Source organism: Microtus oregoni, unplaced genomic scaffold (genome assembly GCF_018167655.1).
Source record: "Microtus oregoni isolate MIOR12 unplaced genomic scaffold, Mior012 000001F_ref0000356, whole genome shotgun sequence".
NCBI lineage: Eukaryota > Metazoa > Chordata > Mammalia > Rodentia > Cricetidae > Microtus > Microtus oregoni.
In genome coordinates, this window is record NW_024543060.1 from 86,058,898 (window position 1) to 86,080,210 (window position 21,313).

Here is a 21,313-nt window from a genome sequence, read left to right on the forward strand (position 1 = left end):
GGGCCTGATCATGGCTTCCCACTTCCCTCATGGTCTCGGGCTCTCTCACCTAACACAGCTCGAAGTGAAGAGTGATTGTGTCAGGTCCTTCTCTGAACCCGCAGCTCTCAGTCTTTGTTATTACAGGTAGGAACTAAATGTTTACAGTATGGAAAAAAAAAACCCAAGTTCAGATTGACTAGGGAAGGAAATAAGGCATCAAGGTGGAGACTTGATTGTTATAGAAAAATAATAAAAGCGGACCATCCTATAAGATTCCATCAGAGACGAGAAATGGAGAGTCTGAGAAAAGCTAGAAGGATGTGTTTGTGGTTAGCAAGCAGGGTTTTCAAAAACTTGGACATAGACTTGAGTTGAACACTGAATAGCCAAAGATGAGGGATACCTGGAGGAGAAAGAACACTCCAGGCAGAGAGCAATATGGGCAGCGTCTCAAGAGTCCAGAAGTCCTTGAGTGCTTGTAGCCCCGCATGGCACTCACGGTGAGGGGCTTGGATGTGAAGGGGCAGGGGGAGGTTGGGGGAAAGATGGTGATGCTTGAGAACGGATGGAAAGCAGAGGGACATCCAAAGAGCTCTTACCCGGCTGCTAGGGGCTTTGGATGGATCAATGCTATCATTGTTCAGGGTAGGGAGTCCGTCCTGGCAGTGTCAGGGAAGAGCTTTTGGGTTGGCAGCATTTGAGTGGGGGATGGGGGTTGATGTCAGCACGGGTGATCTGAACCGGTGGGGTCGAGGAGCCTTGTGGGAAGATTTGCATGTGTTCAGATCTGCATGTGTTCAGCTCTGTTTTCTCAGCAGACAACTCATGGCTGTGTACTTAGAGGACGTCGACATTCCAGTCCCGTTTCTAGGGAGAATAAAATGTAATTTCTTTAAACAGTATTGCTCTCAGGACTAAGCCCACATGCCCTTGGAGCCTGGTGATATATTGAGACCTTGGATGCTTCCTTCCTGCTTCCATAATACACCATTTCCTTGTTATAGCTCTACTTCCGTCGAGGCAGGGGAGGAAGAGAGTGGGGGAGGGGAGTCTAAGTTTCCAGGTCTTTTTAATTCCTAAGACTGTTGGAACTCGAGAAAAATTATGAGTATAATGTCTTAAGAAGCCCCATGAGATGCGCTTTGAGGCGCTATTCTTTATAAGGGATTGTGCTAGCCAGGAGCATGTTGAATATTTGTCTTGATGTCCCGAATCTTCGGTAGCCACCTCTGCTCCTCAGTGGCAGTTTTCATCCAAGTGTTATGGTGTCATGATCGCTCCTTGGGGCACTCTCCTAAACAGCGCTGTTATGACTCAAATAATTGTCAAACTTTCTTTCCTTATAGAAGACAAATAAACTCCTTTCCCCTGGCAATCATTCTCTCCCGAAGAATATCACAAAATATTTTACATTATCAGGGTTCTGTAATAAAATTGTCCCCAAATCAGTAATTGATGTGTCACCTGATGTCATAAAAAGGCATGAAAAGCTTGGGTCTCTTAGGAACTCTTAAATTATTCATTCTCTGTTTTGGTTTTTCGAAAGTTTTCTGCCCTTGTGGAAACATAATCGTATCAAGTGTCTTGATCCCAAACCGATTACAAGTGAGCCAATATGTGGCCGCAGACAAGGGTCAGACTTTTGATAATGAGAGCTAACCAAATGGGATGGATGGCTTCTTTTCTTGTGTGGAGGAATGCCTTTATCCCATCCTCCTTAACTATTTGACTCTGATAATCTGCTTTGACTTTGCCCATGAGGCCATGTCTTTATTGTAAGGGATGGCACCTAGCACCTCTACTGGATGCTTTTCTCCCTTTGAGCTGAGCAGCCACCATGTGGCTTATGTTTAATCATTAGTTCACTGAGGAGTCTACAGATGACCTTTCGGCATCTTAGCAGAGAGACTGAGATGCTTCTAAGGGAGGTTGGGGCAGTGTTCTATGATGCTGCTTCCTGCATTTCCCTCTCCAAATATCACCGGAGGAGGAATGACTTCCTCCCCATTAGCTATAATCTGTCAGAGCGCGGGTACTAAAGATACAGAAGGGGCCTACTGACTGCTCCCTCCTTGGAAGCTGAAACCTCAGTAGCAGTATGAAAAGATTGCAACTTCAGGGTACACACCCCGGAACAGTCCCTTGCTGGAAACAGAGTCACTCTGTGCCCTCTGCAAGGGAACAGAGCTTATAACCCCTCTGTTGCTACTCCTGTGTGCTAATAATGAGAAGGCCGTGACCCTGTTCTGGGGATCCTCTGTCCCTCTGATCCCCACTTCATTTTCTCTGTAGCTTCTGTTGCAAAGAAACTCAACTGTTGCATCTGCTTTTCTCCTAATACTGTCTGCTGGAGCTGAAGTAAGTCTGCAGCTGAGATAAAAACCAGCGGCGCCAAATCCTGGTGTTAGTCCCCCAACTCTAAGCAAGGGAGCATTGTGGCTCAGCAGAGTCATTTTTATTATTGATACAGCATGTAATTGTGTAGTCCCGTTTTGGAAGCAGAGCTATGAGGAAAACCAGAGCCACTGGAAGTTCTTGTAAGTCCCGGCTTTAATATTTCCAGAATTTATGTCTGTGTTTCTATCCTGTGAACTGAGCTAGCAGTAATTGAGTTTATTTCTTTTTCTTATTTATGGAATTTCAGTCAATCAATCCTATTTGTTTGTCTTGAGGGAAATATGAATCGTTTTTTCCTGAGACCCTCTCAGTTTTTTATGTCTGTTCTCTACCGAAGTCTCCCTTTTGGAAGAGCAGAGGTCTTTCTGATTCTGACCCCTCTGACAAGTGAAGGGAGCAGGCAAATGCACGTTGGCCTAAGAACGGCCATTTTGATTCAGGTTCCCTAGCCCCGGGGGAACGAGAACTTTCCAATGGCTGACCAACTTCTTCCCTAAACCACAAAAATAGTCTTTGTGCAACTTTAGTTCTCTGGAAGCATCATGGCTGTTCCTAACGATGGAAGGAACAAATGGATCTGATTGGTTGAACCAAAAGGCTTGCATTGTGTGTCTATTGACAATGACGGAACATTCAGGGAAGTTCTAATCTCTGAATCCTGATGAAAATTGGTGAAAATTGTAACTGTAACTTGGATTTTTTTGGCTTATAAACCCCACTCACTTCTGCCCCTGCTCAGGAATGTCAGCAGAAACAAGGCTCCCGAGTCCCTGTCCTGTGGCCCTGATGGATCAGTGACCCGCTTATGTGGTGAATATTAGAATCCTTGGAACACATAAGTGCTGTGTCTCTCCTTCCTCGTGGTGCAAAACTGTCTAGATGTAACAACGAGGTCATGGTTTGAACCCTGGGTTTCAAACCCTGACAATGGGTTTGGGCATAGTTACATAGCAGAGGTTTTTCTTTTCATCTGTCCTATAGGTACAGTGTAGTGAATTTATCTGGTTACCTTCCAAAGGTTTTTTTTTTTAATTTTTTTTGTTCATCTTTGCATTTCGATACAATAGCATGGTGTTAGGAGTATAGGGTTTGGGTAGAGTTCTGGTTCTGCCAGAAATTGGCTGTATTAGTGATATCCTCTTAAATCTTAAAATATTCATCTATTAATTGTGGTGATGCACACCTTTAATCCCAGCACATGTGAGGCAGAGGCAGTTGGATTTCTGTGAGTTTAAGGCCAGCGTGGTCTACATTGAGAGTTCCAGGCTAGACAGTACTACATAGTGAGACCCTGTCTCCAAAACACAAAAACAAACAACAAAAGAAAACAAACAGTCAAATATTTGTCTGTTAAAGGGAGGTTCTTAGGAAGACTCGGCGAAATGGCGCATGCAGAATTCTTAGCTTTTGGCACAGAGTGAACAGTCGGTAAGAGGTAGTCACTATTATTATAATTGTTACATTATTACTCCACCCACACTTTGAGCGCTCGGTAGCATTGGATGAGAATTGTTGTCTGAGCTTCGGCTGTATTAGTCGTCACAAGATGACACATCCCTTTCCATGCCTGTTCTTAGCATTATCTTTGAAGCCATGTTTTTATCCTCTGCAATATTCCTGGCTACGGTTCTTGGGAGGTGACTTAATCTGCCTCTCATCTCCTTCCGAGGTGTACCCCATCACGCTGGGATGCGGAATGTTCCTCAGGGAGGTCTCCTGTAGTGAGCGTGGCACTTGGGCTGTTTACATACATCTTAATCACACCCTCAGGAGGGCATGACATCGTTCCATTAGTGTCGTGATGCCCTGTGGGCAGCAGGCCCGTGTCCGATGTATTTAATGTCAGCCTGTCTTCATAAGCATTGGCACACTTCTAAGAGAGGCAGGTCTCCTTTTTCTCTAATGGAACTATAGGCAAAGACATTTGCATTCATCCAAAAATACTTAGGGCCTCAGTTTATGCAGCCCACAGACGCACAAGTGACCGTGAAAAGCATGGTTGCTTCCTTTGCGTGCCGCCACGGAAGCCCCTTTGCTTTGAGGGTCCTAGTTAACCTTTTTCCTTAGATTGGGAAGCCCTTCTATTTCCCAAGGGCGGTCAGGAGAGCATGTGGCGTTAGCTATTTTCGTCATCTGACAGGTCTGGGAAAGCAAGCCTGTGAGCTGAGACTGGGAAGAGCTGTCCAGATTCTGCAGTTGTAAGGCCTCAGCATCCGGAAGCACCGCTGTAGAGAACACTCAGGTCTTTACTGACACCCTTTCAAAATTGACTTCAGCTGTTTTTGAGATTTTTTTTCTTTCTGGATCCCCCACCAGATACTTCCTTCCGTGTGGTTGAAGGTCTTAACTCACCCCAGACACGCTCTCGTGCATGGACGCTACTAGATATTTCCTTCCGTGTGTTGAAGGTCTTAACTCACCCCCAGACACGCTCTCGTGCATGGACGCTACTAGATATTTCCTTCCGTGTGGTTGAAGGTCTTAAACTCACCCCAGACACGCTCTCGTGCATGGACGTTACTAGCAGCTACAGGATTTGCCTGACTGAGCTGGGAGTTTATTTTTAACAAGCATTAGGGTCTGCCTTCATTTCTGTCATGGACCTTATTTGACCCAAATCTGGGATTTTATTTTGGACTTTCACTACTTTTTCATACACACTTTGATATTTCTGCTCACATATTTTAAATTGGGCCACAGAATCTGAGTCAGGGATCTCCTCTGAAAGTTGGTCAAGACTCAGTCCGAGCATTTTTTTTTTATCATGTAGTTTAAAATGCATCGTAGTAAACACCCTTCTCCACCATCACGGTTCAGTTTGGCTTTCCTTTAGAACCCAGTGACTGAATCAGAAGAGATAAATAAGGCACCATGCCTGACATCAGGGCATTCATGAGAAGGCGTGGACATTTGGGCACACAGATCGCATATGATCCAGTACCCACTGAAGTAAAGTCAGTGAAGATGCATGGGGAGGGATGCCTGGGAGCATGGGGTTGCCATGGAGATGTCAGTGGAGGTGATGCTCCAACAGGGCTTGAGCCAGCAGAAAAGATGTGATGTATCCTGGGAAGGGGGAATTGCATGGGAGTGCATGGTTCTAAAGGTTTAGTCTAAACAGAGAGGAACACAAGACAGTCAAGAGTAGACGGGGAGCTAGAAGATATGTCCATGACCTTCACAAAAGCTCCTTGCCCTTCAGTAGAGAGATGCTAGAGGTTGTTTTCAGAGTCAAGACAAGAAGTTGAGGAGACCAGAGAGTGAGCACCTCTTTGTTATAACAGAGAGCAGGCTGTTGGTCGATGCAGTGGGCCGTTTGGTTTTGGAAAGGAGAGGACGTAAGATTACCCTTCCCGAATATGCTTTAATAGGTGATCCAGCCTTCTCACCAGACTTTGGGGTTAGAGACAGTCAGGAGAGCATTAAGGACATCCTAGAGGAGGAAGCGTGAAGGGGTCTTAAGGGAGAGAGAGAGAGAGAGTCTTCCCTGGGGGGAAAAAAAAAACCAAACAACCGCGAGGTGCCTCATTAGGAGAGACAGCTGCCAGGTTCAGCGTGAGAGGAAGAACCCCTGAACACGGGACGTTTTCCGGCTCTGGGAGGCCTTCATGGAGTGTATGTCGGAGTTTCCCCACCAGAAAGTCTAACTGGGTCCTGTCGAGGGGCTGAGGAATCTGGTACCGGATAAGAAAATAAGCATATTGCAGCTCTGGACAGAACATGCTGAAGGAGCAGCAGATCGCATCACCTCACCAAGTCTCTGCGTTCCAGAGGGCGTGGCCTGACTTGTGTGGGAGGATGAGAGTCTGTGACGTGTGGTTTCTTACCGGAAGCAGTGGTAGGCAGTTTTTGCTGCGCTTCAGAATCATTCGAAACCTTTGTTAAAGTTACATATATTCAAGCCCTACTTCTGGATTTTTGTTTTATATTATTGATGGGGCATCCTGGGATACCCTGATCTGAGATGAGAAAAAAAAAAAAAACAAGGCCTTTCTAAGTGGGCCTCGTGTATGGCTAAGACTTGTGACCTTCAGTGCAGAACTCTTCCCCAAGCTTTAGAGAAGTAGAATCTTAAATGATGCATATTTGCAGATCCATTTTAGTTACTGCCTGTGATTTTAGATCTGGGTGCCAGCCACTCAAACACAGCATAAAAACGACAAGGTTGTTTTATTTTAATGTAGGCCAATCTTAGATTTTAGAGAAAGCCGTGTCTGGAACCTGGTTTTACTTTTTTTTATTTTATTGATTTTTTTTTTTTATTGAGCTCTACATTTTTCTCTGCTCCTCTCCCTGCCTCTCCCCTCGCCTTCAACCCTCTCCCAAGGTCCCCATGCTCCCAATTTACTTAGGAGATTACTTCCCATGTAGATTAGATCTATGTATGTCTCTCTTAGGGTCCTCAGTGTTGTCTAGGTTCTCTGGGATTGTGATTTGTGGACTGGTTTTCTTTGCTTTATGTCTAAAAACCACCTATGAGTGAGTACATGTGATAATTGTCTTTCTGGGTCTGGGTTACCTCACTCAAAATGATGTTTTCTATCTCCATCTATTTGCCTGCAAAATTCAAGCTGTCATTATTTTTTTTCTACTGTGTAGTACTCCATTGTGTAAATGTACCACATTTTCCTTTTCTGTTCTTTGGTCGAGGGGCATTTAGGTTGTTCCAGGTTCTGGCTATGACAAACAATACTACTATTAACATAGTTGAACACGTGTCGTTGTGGCATGATTGAGCATCTTTTGGATAGATACCCAAAAGAGGTATTGCTGGATCTTAGGGAAGGTTGTTTCCTAATTTTCTGAGAAATCTCCACACCTACATCCAAAGGGGCTGTACCAGCTTGCATTCCTACCAGCAATGCAGAAGTGTTCCCTTTTCCCTACAACCTCTCCAGCATAAGTTGCCATCAGTGTTTCTGATCTTGGCCATTCTTACAGGTGTAAGAGGGAATCTCAGAGTTGTTTTGATTTGCATTTCTCTGATGACTAAGGATGTTGAACATTTCCTTAAGTGTCTTTCAGCCATTTTAGATTCCTCTATTGAGAGGTCTCTGTTTAGGTCTGTACTCCACTTTTTAAAATTGGATTATTTCTTTCGATGACCAGTTTCTTGAGTTCTTTGTATATTTGGAGATCAGCCCTCTGTCTGATGTGGGGTTGGTGAAGATCTTTTCCCATTCTGTAGGCTGTCATTTTGTCTTGTTGACCGTGTCCTTTGTTTCACAGAAGCTTTTCAGTTTCAGGAGGTTCCATTTATTAATTGTTTCCCTCAGTATCTGTGCTACTGGGGTTATGTTTAGGAAGTGGTCTCCTGTGCCAATGTGTTCAAGTGTACTTCCCACTTTCTCTTCTATGCAGTTCAGTGTTACTGGCTTTATGTTGAAGTCTTTGATTCATTTGGACTTGAGTTTTGTGCATGGTGATAGATGTGGATCTATTTTCATTCTTCTACTTGTTGATATTCAGTTATGCCAGCATCATATGTTAAATATGCTTTCTTTTTTCCATTTGATATTTTTTGCTTCTTTGTCAAAAATCAGGTCTTCGAAGGTATGTGGAATAATATCCAGGTCTTCGATTCAGTTCCATTGTTCCTCCTGTCTGTTTTTATGCCAATACCAGGCTGTTTTCTGTACTGCAGCTCTGTAGTAGAGTTTGAAGTCAGGGATTGTGATGCCTCCAGAAGTTCTTTTATTGTACAGGATTGTTTTGGCTATCCTGGGTTTTTTGCTTTTCCATGTGAAGTTGAGTACTGTTCTTTTGAGGTCTGTGAAGAATTTTGCTGGGAGCCCTGGTCTTATAATCTGTACTTATACACGGTGCTAGTTTGAGCACTCAGCCTTGAGCAGCACTTTGGGGCACACTCAAACGCCGTGAGTCTTTTCTTCATCGAGCTTGGAGTCCAGGTCTCCAAATGGAAACTTCAAACTCTGTATGTCTCCTGTAGGAGAGACGACATGGACATCTAGCAGCAGAAGGGGAGTGCTTGGGATTCAGAAGACAGACGTTTAGTCTTCTTAGCGGTAGGAGCTTCTCTTCTGCATTCGTTACCAACGGGTGGAGCTTCAGAATACAGTGGAATGGTAGCCTTCTGTCTCTTCGTGGGCTTCACTGGAGATCCCCTTAGTGTTTTGTTAGGAGCAGTGAGAGAGCCATCTTAGTGCTTTGTCTATTAATTAAGCTTAATGTTTTAATATTTTTCTAGCTTAGTGAGTTTTTAAAATGAGTACCATATGTTTAAAATGTTCAACTATCTTTAAAAATAGTTATGACTCTTTATTTTATGCGTCTGACTATTTGCTAAACTTAAGTTTTGTGCCATGTGTATGCCTGGTGCCTGCAGGGGCCAGAGAGGTCATTGGATCTCTGGAACTGGGATTATAGAAGTCTGTAAGCCACTCCGTAGGTGCTGGGAACAAGCCAGGGTCCTCTGGAAGAATAAACCACAAAGGACAAATATATAAATATATTTGCTTTGCTTGGGATTATTGAGACTAAAATATTGCTATTATTATTTTAACTGGTGTAATTAGTATTGTTAGGAAATTTACACATCCTTGTTGATACAGGTTATCTGGTTTTTAAAATACTGTTTAGATCTGAAAGTTAGGCATTGTTTCTGTGTATAACTGTTTGAAATAATGATTGCTTTGCCTTCAGAATTACAGAATCCTGAAAATATCTTTGTCTGTTTTAACTTCATTTTGATGATATAAACTCTTAATCACATCCCTTTCAAAAACCACACGTATCAACATTGTATTTCCTGAGGGTTACATGGTAAACGGTGTTTGTCGGTGTAAATGCAGGTGTCTGTGGTATGGACTTTCAAAGTGTAGCGAAGTGTGAGGGACTTTAAGCCAGAAGTGTCTCCTGTTAAGATATGACCATCGCATTTAGACGTATGCATCCAATTGCATTGATGAGGTCCATCCAGTAGTCTGCTACCGTCCTGCCAAAACCACACTGGCATATATACGCATGCCTTGGAGGTTTCAGAAACGGCATATAGAAAGAGAGCCTTTACCACAAGGGAATGCTGCAAATACAAAGGAGGCCCAAGCTCCCGGAATGTATTTTTCTATTTTCACACTTCGTTACAGGAAGCGTATGCCTTAATTGAGAAGATCGAAGCAGAACAAAACGCCCTCTATTCCTACCAGAAGTGCTTGGAGAGTTCAAAAGCAAAGAAGAGCCGAGTCCCTCCCCCACCCATCCTGCTGGCCCGAACCCACTGCTCCGTGACTCTGAAACCCGCTCCCTTTTTTTCAGACGCTAAGGTAAGGCGCCCTTCCTCACGCCACATTGACCTAAGCGCTGTCATAACTGTAATGGCTCCGGTTGTTATGGTTTTCAGCACCCGAATAGTCTTATTTATAAGTACTGAACATCAGGGTCGATGTGTTCATGTCTTATCTACACTTAATTTATTCATGATTCTTCCCCTTTATGAGCTGCCCTCTAAAGCTCTCTCGAACACGCAGTCAGAAGAAACGGTAGAAAAATGGTTCCTTCTACGTGTCTCTGTCCCAGTGGCGCTGCTGTACGCTGACAGTGAGTTCAGCATAGAGTGAGGGCTGACGTGGAATTGGAGGGCAGTGGAGAGGGTAGTTTCTCCGAGAGCCAACACCAGAGACAAAGCAACAAAATAGGGGAGTTTGAAGGCAGTGGGCCCAGCGCCTTGGTTCTCAACCTGTGGGTTGCAACCTCTTTGGGGGTCACATATCAGATATTTACCTTATGATTCATAGCAGTGCTGAAATTACAGTCAAGACACAGCAGTAAAAATAATTGTATGGGTGGGAGGGGGGCCACCACGGTGAGGAACTGTATGAAAGGGTCGCAGCATCAGGAAGGTTGAGAGTCTCTGGTCTAGAGATAGTGTGACAGGTGCCCTCAGGTCACTGTGGCAACCAGTGACAACCACACATCTCCAGTCACAAATCTATGCATTTATTAGGATGAACCTGTCTCCCATCCCGGCCCGAATGGGAATAACACTTGGGAGTTCATTTCCTAAGAAGAAACTGGCTCCAGCTGGTTTATATTTTAAATATTGCTCCTTCCTCTTTATGTGCTCTTTGATGTTGTACTACAATACAATCCTATCTTTGATTATCTTCAGGGCATTTTGCACGCAGAGCCTTTGAAGTCAAGCATGTCTAAGTTTGAAACTCCAGCTTTTTCCCTTTCCTGGCAGCAGAGTTTTAGGAAGGCCAAATAGTTTGAAGATTTCTTCTCATTTGTAAAGTAAAGTGTGTTTATCGTGGAAAGAAGCTGGCACAGGGCTGGAGACGTACGGAGTTAGTAGGGAGCTCGCCCAGCACTCAGGAGGTCCTTGTTCTGTCCCCAGAGTCACGTGAGCTATGGGTGCTGCCCTGTGCCTGTGCCTGTAATCTCAGCACCTCGAAGGCAGAGGCAGAAAGACCAGTTTGTGGTCCTCCCTGGCCCCACAGCAAGTTCAAGGCCAGCACGAGATCCCCATTTTAAAAATAAACTGAACTAGCCAGGCAGTGGTGGCAGGTGAATTTAATCCCGTCACCCAGGAGGGTGCAGAACTCTGTGAGTTCAAGGCCAGCCTGGTCTACAGAGCGAGGTACAGGATAGCCGGTCTACACAGAGAAACCCTGCCCCCCCCAAAAAAATAGGCAAACAAAAATAAGAAAGGAGGTAGAGAGAGAGAGACAGAGACAGAGAGAAAGAGAGAGAGAGAATAAACTGAACTAATATATAACATTCTCGACAGATTAGCCAATGACTTTCTACTTTTGTTAAACATATGTAATAGAATTTATCAGAGCAATTACTGGAGTTATGGGCCGTGACTGCATTATTTTGCAATTTTTTTATTAGTTCTGTACAAGGAGCTTTTTTCTTTTGAATGTCAGCTGTCAAGTTCTCTGTGCATTCACAGGCACCAGGCAAAGCATGGATGGAGTGTAGCTCATTCCTGAGTGAGTTAGGTGGATGGGGCGGCCTTTCTTGAGAAGTAGCTTCACCTTCGTGTTGTTTTGTTCTCTGAGATTGTGGGAGTAGAAATAACACCACTTTAGGGCTAGGAGTTCCACCTTGGAGATTTTGGAAATCTGTGATAAGAAGAAGGCGGCTTCACGGGTTTTAGGAAATTAGCACAGAATAAGGGATATGGAATTTACTGTTGGCTTTCAAATTATTTTGGTTTAAACCCAAACTTTAATTTTTCAGTATTACTATTTAGTGACCTTTTTATTTTATATTTATGGAACATGAGAAGACAATAGCACCCCATGTTTAACCCGTAGCTCTAATGCTTTTTAATGGCACATATACAATAGCATTTATGTTAATAACTCATTAGGCCAGCTGCTTCAGGTGGGTTCATCCTTTGCTTCCTGTGTGTCGCCACTAGGTGGCGCTGTGGGCTCATGCAAGTTTGCTGGTTCGTTGGTTTGGCCATCTTTTTGTTTTAGTGAAAACTCTTCAGCTTTGGTTTCATTAAAATCCATTTCTATAGCTGCAAATGCTAATGTTACTTACATTGTCTATAAAATCTTATTTCCAAAGTTAGCGATTTGTTCACACCGTCTTCATTCTTATGTAGATTCTAATTACACGTTGCTTCTTTGTGTTACACAAGCTAGGAGTGAAATAAAAATATAAAATCTGCTTGTAAAAATGCTTTTAGAGAGAATCTGCCCTCTGGATTCTGGTATGTGCGGTATAATTTAGAGCAATAACAACCTGTCATACAACAGTCTCTCCGCCCCTCCCCCATGGGAAGCTTGCTGTTTTTGTGTGGGTTATCAAGAGACGTTAAGTCCGTTATTTTGGGTGTTTGTGTTTTGTTTTGTTCTGAGTTTTATCCTTGTCTTCCAGCCTCTGGGATTCAGCGTTCTCTCCCCTCTCTCTCTCTCTGCTCACGTGGGCTGACACTCTTAATTTGCCATAAATGTCACAATAACCTGAGAAGTTTTCTGTGGCAGCACAAAGGGTCAGACCCGTGTAACAGAGCCTCACTCACTGAAGCTAGGGAACCCCGGATGGGTTGGCTATCGGTTTAGAAGGTGGCCGGGCTATGGTGGCGCAGGCCTTTAATCCCAGCACTCGGGAGGCAGAGGCAGGTGGATCTCTGTGAGTTTGAGGCCAGCCTGGTCTACAAGAGCTAGTTCCAGGACAGGCTCCAAAACTACAGAGACATCCTGTCTTGAAAAACAAAAAACAAACAAAAAGGTAACTGATTTTGTACAAATTATTCTTTCAAAAAGTGACCTAGAGTGGAATCAGGGTCCAGAGCCCCTCACACAGCTTAGACCCCGGTGCTCCAAGCAGTGCGCTTAGTCAATGCTGCCCTGTCTCGGCACCTCATCTCTCTAACTCCCTGGCCTCTGGTTTTGTCAGGTATACATGTCACGTGACGATCTCCTCTCACGATGTGGGTACAGGCTGAATTCAGAGAGGACTTGTGAAAAGGCCTGGGATAGCTCAGGGGAAAACAAAAAAGATTTGACAAATGGGATTTCATGAAATAAAGCAAGCAAACAAACAAACAAAAACGCTAAACAAAAGCCTCTTTCCAGCCAAAGGAGCAGCCCAGTGAGGAGACAGCTTGTAGGGCAGGGGGCTCTGCTTTTGCATCACTGATGGAGGCTTAATATTCAGATCAGGTGGAGGACCAAAAAGACTATACCTGGGGCTGGAGACCCAGCTCAGCGGTTAGGAGCACTCAGAACCTCCTGTGGCAGACCCAGGTGTGGTTCCCAGCACCTGCATTGGGTTGACCACAAATGCCCGTAACTCTGGCAGTGAGCAGACGGTTCTCAAACGATGAAGTGCTAGTGGCCAACAATCACAGGCAAATGTTCACTCTTCTTAGGCCCTAGGGATGACCCCCCTCCTAAAGCATCCTGTAGAGATCCCCTCTCACCCCACTCGGCATGGCAGTCACTAAGAAAACCAATAGCAGCAAACGCTAGTGAGGTTGCAGGCGAATGGGACTGCTCACACGCTGCGGGCGGAAGTAGAATTTGTTTGTGTCCCTCCCCGGGGTGCACATTCGTGTGGAGACGCCACAGAGAGCAGAGCTATAGCTCCATGTGGCCAAGTTCTACCCCTCCTGGGTTTGTGCCGGGGGGGTTCAGTCGTATCCATAATAGCTAGGTTATAGAACCGCCTAGATGTCCATCAACAGACAAATGACGGAGAAAATGCAGAATATATACACAGTGGGATTCCATCCAGCCACAAAAGAAGGAATTATATTATATATATATATCATGAATGAATTATATCGTTCTTTAGGAAAACGGGTGGAGGACACTATATTAAGTAAAATAAGTCACACTCAAATAGACAAACCTTCAGTGTTCCTCTCATTTTCAAATTCCGGCTTTTCTGTAGATGCATTAAATTATGCCTGTGTATAGGACGTGGAAGCAGAGGGGAGACTGGGGGTGTCCCTGAGAATAGCAGAAGAGGAGGAGGAAAGAGCAAACATGATCAAAGCTCTTGGTGCACTTGTCTGGAAATGTCTTCCTGAAACCCATAGCTGTGTATAGTGAGTGTGTGCCGCTATAAAGGAAAGCATGTGCCAGCTTACTAATGCTACTTAGTACAAAGGACTGCTCCACTAAGAGCAATTAGAGGAGCAATAATGAGGGTCAGGGCCATAATGGCTCAGTGGGTAAAAGTGCTTACCACGCAAGCCTAAGGGTGTGGGTTCAAACTCCCAGAACCAACATAAAAGCCAGATCCACAGCACAAGGGTGTCATAGCCACGCTCCTATATGGAGCACAGAGGATGAGACAGGAGATTCTCGGAAGGCTCGCGGGCTAGTGAGCCTGTTGTTCTTACATGGAAAAAACAAGAATCCTATCTCAGATAAGGAAGAAGTCAGGGATAGACAAATCGTGTTTGTCCTCTAACGTCCATACGCACAGTCACATCTGTCTCAGAGAGAGAGGCGAGAAAGAGAGGAGAAAGAGACATAGAGAGGAGAGAGAGAGAAGACAGAGATAAAGGAGAGACAGTGAGGAGAGAGAGATAGAGATAGATAGATAGATAGATAGATAGATAGATAGATAGATTATGAGTAATATTTTAGACGTCATTGTCCCAGGTAAGCAAACCCTACATTTGTCATTGAGCTTTTAAAGAGGGCGTGCAAACATATGGATTCAGTCTATCAGATGCCTAGCTACTTTTGTTGTTGGACGGTCTGCTCCATCCACACTGGTTCTGCTCCATCCACACTGAGGAGATCAAGCCCTGTTAGACCACAGCTGACGCTGTCTCTCTCCCCACCAGGTGTCCTGGTACTGCATACTGGGTTGCAAAGCAGAAGGAAGCTATGGGAAAGTAAGACTCAACAACAACCATCTCCCAAACTCTGGAGAAGCGGTACGTCGTGCTCTCTTCCAGGAGACTTTACCGAAGCCTCCTTAATGACAACGGAGCGTGTGCTCCCCCGTGAAGTCATTACCACAGTGGATTGACACTAATTCCAACCCGAGTCACAACTAAGATCCAACAGTGAAGGAGAAGCTTTATCCAATTATGATTTAATAGTCTCACCACCTTAATTCTCTGAGTAAAAGCTGAGACGTTTTCTGTTCACAGATCCCAGCTGACGGCAGGAGCACCTTTGAAGTTAAAGGTTTAGAAATGAATGAAAGATATGTATTTGCGATCGCTGCTTATTCTTCCAGTGGGAAACTCATTGGTGATGCTGTTGGCGAGACAACCAAACCAATCCTCATCTACCCACCGCTTTCTGCTGTCACTGCTCGGATGTACTTGACACAGGTAGAAAAGATGGCTGCCACTCTCTCTCTATTCTTCTTTTCTCGTAAGCACTTGCTAACTGATATCTGATGGAAAACAATCACAGTAGACATTCCACAGTGCCTGTGATACGTATTTTCCCATGATTGCAGCTTACTTCAGAAAACGCAAATCGTTGCTTCCCCTATTAGTGAGTTTGCCTTCTCATAGAACATTGCCCCCGGGAGTACAAATGTAATTTTAGACGTTTGGGGAAATACGGCAATGCACATGAATAAATGTTATCTGTTACTACCCGGAGTAGCAGGTCTTACCCTGGGGCAGTGTTGTCAGTGCCTGGTGACATTTTTGGTTGTCACAGCCTAGCAATGCTGCTGGCATCTTGTGAGTAGAGGCTAGGGATGCTGATAAGCAGCATCCAGTGTGACAGGACAGCCTCCTGCAGCACATGCTGGAGATGTCGCTTGGTAGTAACAGAATACTAGCCCAGTGTGCACACACTGTAGGCTCAGTCACAAACACTGGGAAAAAAATCCAATACAAAATGTCAGTAGCACCAGGATGAGAAAGAAGCCTACATCCAGAGATGCCTCATGTATCTGTCTGTCTGTCTATCTGTCTGCCTGTTTGTCTGTAATCTATTTGTCTATCTATCTATCTATCTATCTATCTATCTATCTATCTATCTATCCATCTATCATCTATACATGCAATTGTATATGTATATACACACATACATATATATGAAATTCTATATATTATTTTTAACCATACGTACTATTTTACATGATAGTTTTCCTCCCTCCCTCCCTCCCTCTTTGTTTCTTTCTTTGTTTCTTTCTTTCTTTCCTTCTGTTTTTTTCCTTTTCCCCCCATTTTTGACTTTTCAAGACAAGGTCTCTCTGTGTAGCCCTGGTTATCCTGGAGCTTGCTCTGTAGACTAGCCTGGCCTCGAACTCAGAGATCCACCCGCCTCTGCCTCTTGAGTGCTGGGATTAAAGGTGTGTGCCTCCATACGCAGCTGATATTTTCATTTACTATATAATTTTTATTTTTCTATTCCATTAGAAAATTTCCTATGAAGTACTCCTTAATGATCCATATGTATTAAATTATTATTTTTTCAAAAAATTAAAAGATAACTATGTAATCCTCATTCTCTTTCTTCCTTTCTAGCCCGTCCTCTACCCCCCCCCCCCCACCCTATAGAATTCATGGCTTCTTTTCTCTAACACTGTACTGAGCCTTGTGGGCGTGTTGTAGGTCTCTTAGTAATTCCTTATGCTGGATATTTAGATACTCTTCAGGCTGTTGTTACTGTAAAAAAGCTAAAACACACATTACCGCATGCAAATCTTTTAACGGTACCTACCCATGGCTACTTTTCAGGACCAATTCATAGAAAGGAACTTTGCAGGTCAGTGGAATCAGGTAGACCCAAGTTCAGATTCATGCCCCGCCCAGTAGCCACGTGGTCCTGAGCAAGGAGCTTCGTGTGTGAAGGATGGGCTGCAACAGGATGTTCCTAGGTCTGAGGAATGTCAATGGAGTGACGTATGTCAAATGTTTAACGACAACATTTTCTCACAGTACGCACGGAAGAAATATTCTTATTGTTAGTCGTAAGCATACTCATGATTAACCTTCTCGCTGACAGCTGTTGTCTGACTGAAGAGGTGCCACCCATGAACAGGACACGAGGCCTGGAGTATCTAATTTTAAGCCTATTGTTGGCTGTAGAGTGGACGACTTTCTAAATTTTATCGTATTTCTATTGTGCTGTGCTATTTTTCTCTTAATAGTTGATTAGCATTATAGGCTTAGTTCTCACTGGCACTTTATATGATCATATTTTTCAGAGAAAATTAAATTGAGAGAATTGCTAAAATTTGTCTCGCATTGGTTTAGCATGTCACACTGGCTCAGGGTTTTCTGCTATTCTGATTTCTTTAAAACTTAATATATTCTCTAATTTGCAGCCATGGCATTATTGTGAGGCACTGAATATTTCATCAAGACCTAATTTTTCTCCCGGGAGTGTTTTGACTCTTGGGTTCCATTTGGCAGAACTTTCATTGAAAGTTAATAAAACGAAGTCCGGGCTGTACCGCTGGGATAATGAGGAGCGCCATGGAGCGCTGACCTGTGTCCCTTTATTGACACTGTATTTGCATTTCTCCGGGTCACTCGAGATGGTTGACAGGCATTCTCCCATAATGCCAGGTGGCTTAAGCAGACATTGCTCATTAAACCTCCTTCATTCTTAGATTTGAAGATAAAGTTTTTATATATTCTAGGTTAACATAAACCCCCCCTTTTTTACTTTTTAAAAGTACAATCTGGTTTTCATAACACTGGTTAGCTCTCAGTTTCAGGACAACCTGTTCATTAAAATGCATTATCATAAGTATTATGTAGTCACAGATGAGCTATTTCCCAAATGCCCCTGGTTATCGTGGCCTAAAGGGGTTTAGGTTGTACTTTTGTCCCACATTAGTCTATAAACATTCATAAAGTCAGGCAAATCTTTAACAGGTCTTCCACTAATGTAGAACACTAGTAATTTAGTCTGTTTGAATTTTTAATAAAAGGAACTCTTTAGAATTACATTGTTTTGTAAACATTCCCTCATTTTTGGCCTCATTTTTGTTTACTGTTTTTAAAGCAGGTAGTAGTTAAAGAATATATTCTCAATCTCCCTAACACTGCTACCCTTTAAAACAGCTCCTCATGTTGTGGTGACCCCCAACCACAAAATAAATTATCTCCTTGCTACTTCATAACTGTAATTTTGCTGCTGTTGTGAATTGTAATGCAAATATCCGATATGTAGGATATCTGATCTGCGATCATCACAGGGGTCCTGACGCCAAGGTTAGAACCTCTGCCCTAAACTTTCTTAGGTGGCAGAGGGTAAGTCTGAGTCTTGGACTAGCTCTTGTCTTCCTGCCCTTCTGTCCACATTCCAGAGGCTCAGTACTGGACATTGCTTTGTGCCCACAGCATCACTGTGACCCCCGCCTGCTCTCTGTCTCCTCCAGGCCCCCTTTCTTCCCCTGTACTGTATACTTCATGCTCTATCAGGTTTCTCTTGTCTGGACCTGAGCTGGTGTCTCAGCAGTCTTCCTTGTGAGGACTGGACACGTGTGCATGGTCCCAGTCGGTCCCCATGGTGACAGCAGTGAAGGAAGTGTTGTGCTTACATCTTCCCATTTCACAGAGGAATTAATCAGAACCCATCAGAGGGTGAAGGATGCCTTTCACCCACGAGTTGACGTTTGAAAGAAAGAGTTATGGGTGACTTAGTCAGCGCTAACTGTCGACGCGACAGAGTCTAGAAAAGTCTCAGCTGAGCAATTGTGTCTATCAGGCTGGTCTGCGGATGTCTCTGTGCGGTTGTTTTGATTGTCTTGAAGATGCAGGAGAGATCAGCCCGCTGGGATTTGTGCCATGTCCTGGGCTGTACAAAAGAAAGTTAGCGAAGAGGCTGCCAGCCATCAGCGTTCCTCCATGGTTTTGGATGTGAGTTCTGTCCAGCCTTTCCTCTTAGGAAGTTTCAGTGCCTCTCCCATTTACCTTCTGCCACGTCTCTGTGTGTGCGTCTATTTATGGATGAACTAGTGTCTACTTTTGTATGGGGCTCCATGCTCGATGTCATCTCTCCTTCCGAGGAAATGCCTATTTTTCGCTCATCTGGAGCACAGCCACAATGCTGAGCCTGTGTAGATAATCTTCTTATGGTTCCAGCTAAGGTCCTGACTGCACACTAGGGAGCCAGCCTGCCTTGGGTAAGGCAGGCGTGGGCTACGGAAGGCTGTGGGGTCAAGGTTGGGCTACATTTTGTACCTTTGATTCTCTCTGTAATCCGTTTTTTTTTTTCTCTCTCTAAAGACTGACAGATCCCTTAATTCCAGCCACCTGGACCAGCAGGTCCTGAAATTGGAATCCAAATTCCCAAGCAAGGGTCTGATTGGTTCATTCGATGTAGGAGAGTCTGACTTAACTTTTGTGTTTCAGGACAGATGTTTTGTAAGTCCACTCTTCTTTTCTATGGTACCACATCTGGGCAGTCTGATTGGAAGTCTTGGCCACTCCCCGCTTTTTTGTAATAGCAGACAATTCAGTCTCCCAGTCAGCATGGACTTTTTCCAGACCCTCTGACTCTAGAGTCCTCTAGCTCACTGTCGTTTTACCTAAGTCAGTCCACACCTGATGACATCTTACCTCCCTTTCTAGGAGCTTCTTGCACAAGTGATAAGTTTTTTTTTAAACCGAATTCTTCTTCTATATAGGGTGTTAATTATTCTTGACATCAGAACTACGCTTTGAATGAAGTCCATCTTGCTTTAGAAGGAGCTATGGAATCCCAGGTGCTCACCCTGGCAGGAAACAGTGTGGTCCAATGTGGCAAATTGTTTGGCATCTTCCTACTAGAGAAGAAGGGCATTACCAGAAAAGGCTGATTCTTAAATTTAGTGAACAAAGCATTTCTGGGTACATAGTCTGCCCCAGGTACTCAAGGTGAGGGATTCTAAAACCCGAGTGTGCTGGGGGGCGTGTGAGTTAGTGTGCTGGTTTCACAGGGGGCTGGAATCTACCCTCAGAATTCATGATGCACTAGGACCTGGTAGGACCAAGAAATTGGCATTTCTCACTAGTTCTGGGTGACTCTGGTGATTCAGGGCTGATACGGTGAGACCTCTGGGTGTTGACAGCTGAATCAAACATAATGGCGAGCGCTAGGCAAAGGAAATGGGTAGACTATAAATATCCAGATGGTGGTGAGCGCTGGGGAGCAAGTACCTAGAGTAAGGGGGGCAGGGCTGGGAGGTAATGACGCTGGTCAGCAAGAAGGCAGGGAGAGCGCGGTTTGAGGAGAGACCTGAAGGAAGTGACAGGGAGAGTCTCTAGGGAAAACCGTCCAGCTGGAGGTGGAGCAGGTGTCCTCCCAGTCCATGGTGATTAGAATGAAAATGACTCCCATAGGCCCCCAGGGAGGGACACTTAGGAGGTGTGGTCCTGTTGGAGTAGGTGTGGCCTAGTTGAAGGAAGTGCATCACTGGGCTTGCAGGTTTCAGGTGCTCAAGCCAGGCCCAGTGTCACTCTCTCTTCCTGATGCCTGCCAGTCTGGATGGAGAACTCGCAGCTACTTCTCCAGCATCATGTCTGCCTGTGTGCTGCCATGCTTCCCGCCATGATGAACTGTAAGCCAGCCCCAGTGAAATGTTTTCCTTTGTAAGAGTTCCCATGGTGTCTCTGCACAGCGATAGAAACCCTAACTAAGATACAGCAGGTCAGCTTATGTGGCCGGAGCATAGGGAATCAAGGAGAGCAATGAGAGTGGTCAGACTCGTGAGAGGCAGGACAGTGGCAGGCTGTTGCTTTGCCTAAAATGCACAGTTACTGAATAATAGCCTTGGTTCACGCTGGGTCACAATGTGGCTTCTGTCTTCAAGGCTCACCTGGTTAAGTCGGGAACAGACATGGAAGGCAGGGAGGAAGCAGTCTGCACTGCTGAGTTCCAGTGAGAGGGCACAGGGTCTTACCTGTGCTGACAGGAATCACCGTGCTGAGAAGCGTTTGGGTCCTGGGTCAGTTCTGAAGAAGGGGCTAATGGGAATTCTTAACAGAAATAATGGGGTGGGAAAAGAAATGTTGACTCTCAGGTCGGTCATCCAACCGGAAGGACAGACTTGACATTATTTGGATTGAGTATGAGGCTAAGTGGTGTATTCTTGGAAGCTGGGGGAACTGAGACTCGGGGTTTGGGTGAGAGGTGTGGACTTGAGAAAGGTTTGAGAATAGCTTGTAATGGTTTCAACCTCATGAATATCGTTAAGAAAATAAGGACAGACAAGGGAAGCCGGATGAGTCAGTGAACCTTAGGTATCCAACGTAGAAAGAGTGGGGAAAGAGGAGGGGCTGGAGACAGTGTCGGGAAGGAAAGGTGGTCTTTTGAAGCAGAGAACAAGCCTGGGGTGTGCAGTTCTGGAAGCTGAACGTGGCTTATTGATCAGGGAGAAGGTGTCTAACATGTCCACTACGTCGTTGGTCTTTTAGTATGCTCTCTCTCATTTTAACCACCCCCCTTGAAAATCTGTCTTCCAGGACTGTTAGGTTCATTCTTGATGAATACGCAGACATCATGGCACTTCCTGTTAAAAAGTCTAT

The 21,313-nt window shown here is 44.6% G+C and overlaps 1 protein-coding gene across 1 annotated transcript in view; it reads left to right on the forward strand.

Annotated features, from left to right (window-relative positions):
- Positions 1–21,313, forward strand: part of Cfap54 (cilia and flagella associated protein 54) — a 249,963-nt gene that overhangs the window by 50,864 nt on the left and 177,786 nt on the right. Inside the window, exons 20-22 of the mRNA XM_041669797.1 lie at positions 9,486–9,662; positions 14,666–14,758; positions 14,978–15,163. Of these exons, the coding sequence (XP_041525731.1) occupies positions 9,486–9,662; positions 14,666–14,758; positions 14,978–15,163 (456 nt within the window). The remainder of the gene's footprint in view (positions 1–9,485; positions 9,663–14,665; positions 14,759–14,977; positions 15,164–21,313) is intronic.